General features: G+C 30.3%; 1 protein-coding gene and 1 non-coding gene across 2 annotated transcripts; one reads left to right on the plus strand and one right to left on the minus strand.

Annotated features, from left to right (window-relative positions):
* Positions 1-1,412: 1,412 nt before the first annotated feature.
* LOC131607740 (WAT1-related protein At1g68170-like) lies at positions 1,413-4,894 on the minus strand. The gene is made up of 6 exons (XM_058879708.1): positions 4,552-4,894; positions 3,943-4,205; positions 3,603-3,864; positions 2,258-2,416; positions 1,876-2,027; positions 1,413-1,793 (listed from the first exon to the last, which is right to left on the minus strand). The coding sequence occupies exons 2-6, from the start codon at positions 3,999-4,001 to the stop codon at positions 1,580-1,582; spliced, it is 846 nt and encodes a 281-aa protein (XP_058735691.1). The 5' UTR covers positions 4,002-4,205; positions 4,552-4,894; the 3' UTR covers positions 1,413-1,579.
* A 1,420-nt stretch (positions 4,895-6,314) lies between these two features.
* On the plus strand, positions 6,315-6,438 carry LOC131608474 (U6atac minor spliceosomal RNA). Its single transcript, XR_009285732.1, has one exon. It is a non-coding gene; the product is annotated as a U6atac minor spliceosomal RNA (small nuclear RNA).
* Positions 6,439-7,579: the final 1,141 nt, after the last annotated feature.

The following is a 7,579-nucleotide window of genomic DNA, read 5'->3' on the forward strand; positions in this document are numbered from 1 at the left end:
CAACAGTGATAGTAATCTTTTTCCGTAATAGTGATATATATATATATATATATATATATATATATATATATATATATATATATATATATATATATATATATATATATATATATAAGGAGGGATATATTTACTCCAAGAGTAAGTGTTGAACACTTACTCCAAATCCTAACCATTGATTATCATTAATCTAACGATTTTAATTGATTATTTAATCTAATTATTTTTGGAAATATTTTTCTATATAAAAAATTAATTAAAGTCGTTCGATTAATGATAATCAATGGCTAAGATTTGGAGTAAGTGTTCAACACTTTCTCTCTCTCTCTCTCTCTCTCTCTCTATATATATATATATATATATATATATATATATATATATATATATATATATATATATATATATATATATATATATGGCATATCATATGAGAATGCCTTTTTTATATGAGAATGTGAGAATGAATCTGAACCACTGGATTTTAAAATAAATGATGAAGATTATGTGTGAATATTTTTTCTCTCTCCTCCGTCATTAAAATAAAAGATTGAAGAGAGATAAAAAAAGATTCACACATAATTTCCACCATTTATTTTAAAATCTAATGGTTCAGATTCATTCTCACATTCTCATATAAAAAAAGCATTCTCATATGATATGCCATATATATATATATATATATATATATATATATATATATATATATATATATATATATATATATATATATATATATATATATATACTACCTAAGTTTCTGTCCGCGAATAGATTGATTGTGCTTTTTACTACTTTCTTCAACTCTAGATCATATCCTATCTAATGCATGTTCCTTAAAGATCTCCGGGATCCATTTGAATAATTTAGACAAATAATAATAATAGAAAAATGTTATTCTTACACCACATTCCTACACCTACAAAGTGTGAAATAATATAATAATTATTTTTTAAATAATAAATAAAATATTTTTTAATTTTTTTAAGATTGAGAAAGTACAAAAAAATTTATGTAATTAACCAACTTCATCATTTTATTAACCAACATTTTTAATTTTATTAACCAAATTCATAACTACTAAAAATTTGGACAATCTATTAACCAATTTCACAAATTCATTAACCATCTTTTTTACATTTAATTATCCAACTTTATTTACTACTAAAAATTATTTTTAATATTTGGGTGTTTATTAACCAACTTTATCACTTCATTTTTTTAATTTTATTAACCAACTTTATTTTGTCATTAAAAGTCACTATTCATATACTGTTTACGCACAGTGTTCACTAACAATGTTCAACGACATTGTTCATAAAATATATATTTTTGTTTTTAAAAAAATATTGTTCATCATATAAATACGGTGAACAATGTATGGTGTAAGTATTTAAATGTAGACTTGGGTGTAAGAATAGCCCACCTGATAATAATATCATTATAAAATATTGGCAATGTGTAAGCATACACAATACAATTACTTATATTTAAATCATTAATGATAGTGCTTAAATGTTGTATATATACACTACAAAATCCCATGAATTGCTTGAATGATGTCATATTTTCCGTTAGTTCAAAATCACTGATCATTAAGAACATTCTCTTTAGGAATGGCTGAACTTTGATAGGGTTTGATGACTCTATCATAGGAAACAGGCATGGAAATAACAATAGGCTCCTCGTTTTCAAACATTCTTGTGATTTCTAATATCTTCATTTTATTTTTTATTTCTCTGCCTTGACCCCAAAGTACCGCATAGAGACCGCATACAATTACAATTGCTCCAAGCATGCTATGAAATTAATTTTCAAAAAGTTAATAGTGATAAAAATTGATTGCTGGAATGTTTAGGTTAGCTAAGATTTAGAATATACCTTCCCAAATATAATTTTTCATCCAACATCAAATAAGCAGCTATAACTACAAGTAAGAGTTGCAAAGGATTGAAAATAGATGCAAATAGAGGACCCCTTATCTTTATGCACCAGTTCATAATGATAAGAGTTAATCCAGACACCACAATTCCCTACATCAACAGACACTCACATTTAAAAGTTTCCTTTGCCTGAATAATCAATTATAACAACAATTAATAAGTGGAAAAAATTTGATTTTAAAAAATGACATCACTAAATTTTTTGCTCTTTTCCTTTTGTTTTCGTTCAAGTGGCAATCTGTATCTTCATGAGTGTATATATGGAGAATTAGTTCTTGATGTGTGACTTTCAAATATTTAGTAAGTTACTAGGAGTGTACCGGATAAACAACGGTAAGAATCCTGAGGTTGTTTCCTAGCTTCCATTGGTTCCAATCCTTTTCAATACATAGAGCAATAACAGTTGCTTGAATAGCTCCCATTGTAGCCATTAAAGCTGCATTTGAGTGTTGACTTGGGTATTCCTTATTCAACTTAGCCTGTGCTATGTAAAAGAGAAGGATGACAGTGATGCAACACAACTATGTGCAAAGTTAGTTTATCCAAATCATTGTGACACTAGATTTTTTTTCAAAGTTTCAAAGGGTGGATTTTGTAAAATCACAGTAGTTTACAGTGATTGTAGGAATCTCACCAGAAATCTAAATCGCGACCATTCACATTAAAATCATTGATGAATAAAAATGACTACTTGTGTGTATAACAACCGATGATTATGAAGATGCTGGTCTCGGTTTGGTAGAAGCTGGTTGGCATGCGAAAGCATTTTTTGGCTATAAAGGAGCGTTACTGTTGCTTGAGTTAAGTGGGTGGATGTGTGTAAGGATGAAAGGGCAGGTAATTTAGGGTTTAATAATCTTAGACTTAAAAATTTCACTTTGTTAAATAAGTTGAGATGGAGGATTCTTCCGAATATGCCTTTGCAGTTGTTTAATGATAGGCTGAAGACTATACAGAATCTCATGAGACATCAAATTGTGTCGGACAGTAATAATGTGGGGCTATGTACTGTGTGTTGGGTAGGTGGAGTCAATTGATCATCTAATTAATAAATCAATAATGCTATTTGTACACCAAAGTGTACACCTACACCGTATGTACGGACGGTACTGTTCATGTACGGACAGTACTATTCATCGTCCGTACATGAACAGTGCATTATTATATTCATTTTTTTTCATTTTTTTTAAATATTATTTTTTAAAAAAATATTTTATTTTATGTTTTTTAAAAAAATATTTGACAATACCTGCGGATTTATTTTCGGATTTACCTACGGATTTGATAATACCTGCGGATTTTACTTGCGGATTTACCTACGGATTTGACAATACCTGCGGATTTACTTGCGGATTTACCTACGAATTTGACAATACCTGCGGATTTACTTGCGAATTTACCTACAAATTTAGGTAAATCCGCAGGTAATTTCAAACGCAGGTAAATCTGCAGGTATTGTCAAATATTTTTTTTAAAAATATAAAAAAATATTTTAAAAAATAAATAAAAAACGTAATAAAAATATTAATATAATATTACACTGTTCATGTACGGACGGTGAATAGTACCGTCCGTACATGAACAGTTCCGTCCGTACATACACCAATACGGTGTAGGTGTACACTTTAGTGTACACATAGCATTGCTGTTAATAAATAGACTAACCTGAATGATAATCCACAAAGATAAAGAGCAGCTGCTTGCTAGTGCAATTGAAACACCCAACAATTTTTTAAGAATGCCATTATGGTGAGATTCCATTTGGTCATTGTGGTTGTGATGTGGATGCAAAAGATTGATATTGGAAGACCAAATATGAATTTCTGCACCTTTGAAAAAAATAATCAACATTGCACCACTAATTCCCATTAAGGTTCCTATCACTTTTGCCTTTCCTTCTGGTAGCCTCAAATTGAATTTATCCATTCTATAAAAAAATCAAAAATAAATGAATTGAAATTATTTTAAAATATAAAATATTAGAGCGACAATTATATATAAGTACCCGAAGCATACAGCCATGATGAATGTAATGGCTGGAATTAGGTTAAAGACGACCAACATAAATGTTGCTGATGTCAAAGCTAGAGCCTCCAGATAAAGATTTATATACAAACTTCCCCTGAAATATTACATATTCATATATTATTGTTTTCTTGTAAAGTATGATGACCAAAGAAATTTTACTTGTATAATGTCACTTGCCCAAACAATCCACATAGAAATGCTTTAAAAAGAACACTCCAAGTAATCTTTGCTCTCTTCTTCCTGTAAAAAAAAATTTCAAATTATTCAAGTTTGGTTATATAAGAGTGTGCCACACTATGCCAAATGTATAAATTTAACATTTTATTTTAAAGATTATGAACGAAAAAAATAAATATGCTAATAATAATAATAAGGGAAATACTAACCAGTGCCCTCAGGGCAATGGTTAAAACTTTAAAATAGTAACTTTATTTCGGTAATCTGCGTATTTAATATCTTAGAAATTGAAATATTAAAATTTCTATAAAATAGTTTTTTTTTAGGAATGCTTAACCCTTGCCCCGAGGGCACTGGTTAGCAAGACCCTAATAATAATGATGTAAAAGTAAAAGACTGTGCAAGTAACCTATCAATGAAAAGAGCAATTGAGATAGTGAAAGCCGCTGCACAAATGAGGCGATAAGCACTGGCAACTCTCATGCTCATTCCATCATTTATGGCAAGTTTGCATATTATATTCATGGCCGCAATTGAAATTTGTGAAAACACCATTAAGACTTCTGGTTTCACCCCTGCCATATACTACTTATGTTCTTCATCTTCACTATTACTAATATTGTGGTATAGGCTGCAAATTGTGTTTTGAGGAGAAGGTGGTGGTTGGTGTGGAAGATGTTGTTTGAGCAGCAACTTGTTTATATGGTGATTATAGATTGTTCTTATTTCAACAATGCTTTATACAAATATGGGAACATTATGTAGTGTGTAAATATAGTAAACAATAATACACTAAATAAATATCAATCGGAATGTCAATTAACTTGCTGCTTTTGACACAAATATGTAGTGGGAAGGTACGCGTTGGAGCCCACACTCACATTGAACAAATTAGAAAAAAGTTAACAAAGTGATTACATTTTGTTTCTTTTGTACTAGTCTTTCCCAATTTTGAATTGCATGAAGGGAGTCTAGAAAACATAAGAGTTTTTTAAAACATGTATGCCCACGTTACTTTGGAAAATAAATTAAAATGCAGGTCCCTCATGGTTTCTGACCAAACATTTAAGATCTATTTTTCTTGAGTTTGTAATGACACTACCGTCTAAATTATTAAGAATCTTAGTATCTACATTTTTATATTGTAATAAGAATAAATCATTTTATTTCGGTTGAGAAATGAGTTTTACCTCGAGTTGTTAGCTGAGTTAAAGAAGAGTATCAGGAAAAGAGCGTCATTTTTTAAAATTTTAAATATAAATTATAAATTTGCGTTGTTTGTTCATAAATTATTTTCTTTTGTTCTTAAGTTTATGATTTAGTTTACGTTTTTTTTTGTTGAAGTATATTGTTTTTTTTGTTGAAGTATTTTTTTTTTAATAGCCAATTGATTAATAAAGCTCGCACTAGGGGTGCAACCCTTACAAAAACAAGACATTAGAGAATGATTGAATCGGATAAAGGAAGTTTAAACCAATCGTAGTAATTGGATATAAACTTAGGGTATCCACAAGATAACCATCTCCAAGAAAGGAAAATAATATTAGAACAAACAACATTATAACAAAACGCCTTCCCCTCGAAGATTATGGCATTCCGCATAATCCAAAGACACCAAATCGTGGATAACCACACAACGCTGATCTTAACTTTTCGATGACAATTAATCACCTTGTCTTGTAAAGCCCCAAAAACAAGAAACTCCTCGATGTTAATATCCTCCGGAATGCTAAGCCAATCGAAAATATGATTCCAAATCTCTTTCGCCCCCTGACAATGAAAAAAAAGATGAAAAAAAGTTTCTAAATGAACACCACAAAACTCACAATCCGGATTAGACACATTTGCAACTCCTCTTTTTAACAATTGATCTTTAGAAGGGAGACGGTCAATGAAAAATCTCCAAGAAAACAACTTGATCTTAGGCGGGGTTCTAAGACTCCACATAACTTTCAACAAATTAAGCACTTGATGATCCCAAGCAATTGATTTAGAATTATTGACCACCCAAGAAATATTCGCTACCGTGAATTCCGTAGCCGAATTAAAGAACCACACGAAAGAATCACTTTCAGACTCAGACAGAATGAAGCCAACCACTAAATCACGAAACTGATTCCAACAAGGCATGGCAGCCGCTGCTGCCCATGCTGATGTACCGTGCCCTACACCATGGAAAAAGGAGAGATGGTTGGTATCTCCCTTGACAGGGATGGGAACAGCTTTCGGCCTTTCCTGTTAACACATCCGGCGGTTAAGACTTCCCCCTTGTGGGATCTATAACCCAATTTTTTGTTGAAGTATATTGACGGTTATGTTTTTTTTAAATAGGCAATGATATAAGATATCGCACTAGGGGTACAACCCTTACAACGAGAAAAACTCTAAATAGAGTTGAAACAGTTTAATGGTAACTTATACGAATCATAAAAAATAATCCTAAAAGTGGATTCACTATTACACAACCATCTCTAAGAGTAGAACAAAATGTTGGATATCACCACTTCAAAGCTAAAAGAAACATGGTCAAAAGTAATGTTATTGTTGTTGAGGTATGTTTGATAAATGTATTGTTGGTTTATGTTAAACTTAGCTTATGATTTTGTACATAAATGTTATTATTTGTGTTTGTTCATAAATAATTTTGATTTGTTCACAAGTTTATGATTAAGTTTAAATATTTTTGTTGAATTATGTTGATGTTTATGTTACATATGTTGATAAATATTGCTTTCTAATAACATCTGTCATAAACAAGCCACAAATGGAGGAAATTTTACAAACACCCCAAAACCTTTATAACATGCAAATTGTGAAGGAGTTTTATTCCAACATAATTGACACATCAAACAAAAGGTTGTAAGTCATTGTGCGGGGAACGAAAGCGCAATATTGTTAACAGACTATTAATATGATGCTGGGGATAAAAAATATATAGGAGATACTTACTAAAAATTGTTGGAAACTATTGATGAACAATACCTAGTCTATGTTTGGTTTCACCTATGAGACATTTAGAATTGATTCTAGACGTCTAGTAAAGGCTCAATAAGAATTAAATCCTCCTCCCTATAATTATAGCCATCCGGTGGATATAAATTTTGTTTCTATCTCCCTGCTATGAATTTTCTTATTCTTATCTTTTTTAACCAATAATGATTTAGTTTTAAAAAGTAAATATATTAAAAAACTCAAATTTCATATAGAATAAAAACAAAAACAAGATCTCAAATTAAACTATGAAGAGTGGCTTTCACACTTTCAAAATTTGACGCTGTAAGTTCGAGTTGAGTGTAATCTAAAATTTTGAAATGGTATCAAAGCCAAACAGCAGAGTCACATATCAATAAAGAAACATTGTGCTAACTGATACACTCATTTTTGTACTCTAGTGGTTTGCACTACTTTATTAATATATTATTTTGTCATTAAAAAAA

Source organism: Vicia villosa, linkage group LG5, assembly GCF_029867415.1.
Source record: "Vicia villosa cultivar HV-30 ecotype Madison, WI linkage group LG5, Vvil1.0, whole genome shotgun sequence".
NCBI classification, from domain to species: domain Eukaryota; kingdom Viridiplantae; phylum Streptophyta; class Magnoliopsida; order Fabales; family Fabaceae; genus Vicia; species Vicia villosa.

Coding starts and splice junctions, on each gene's coding strand:
- LOC131607740 (XM_058879708.1), bottom strand. CDS start 4,001: ATGTTGGTCGTCTTTAACCTAATTCCAGCCATTACATTCATCATGGCT. Junction 3,865..3,942: donor ATCATGGCTGTATGCTTCGG/GTACTTATATAT, acceptor ATTTTTTTATAG/AATGGATAAATTCAATTTGA. Junction 2,417..3,602: donor CTTTGTGGATTATCATTCAG/GTTAGTCTATTT, acceptor TACATAGCACAG/GCTAAGTTGAATAAGGAATA.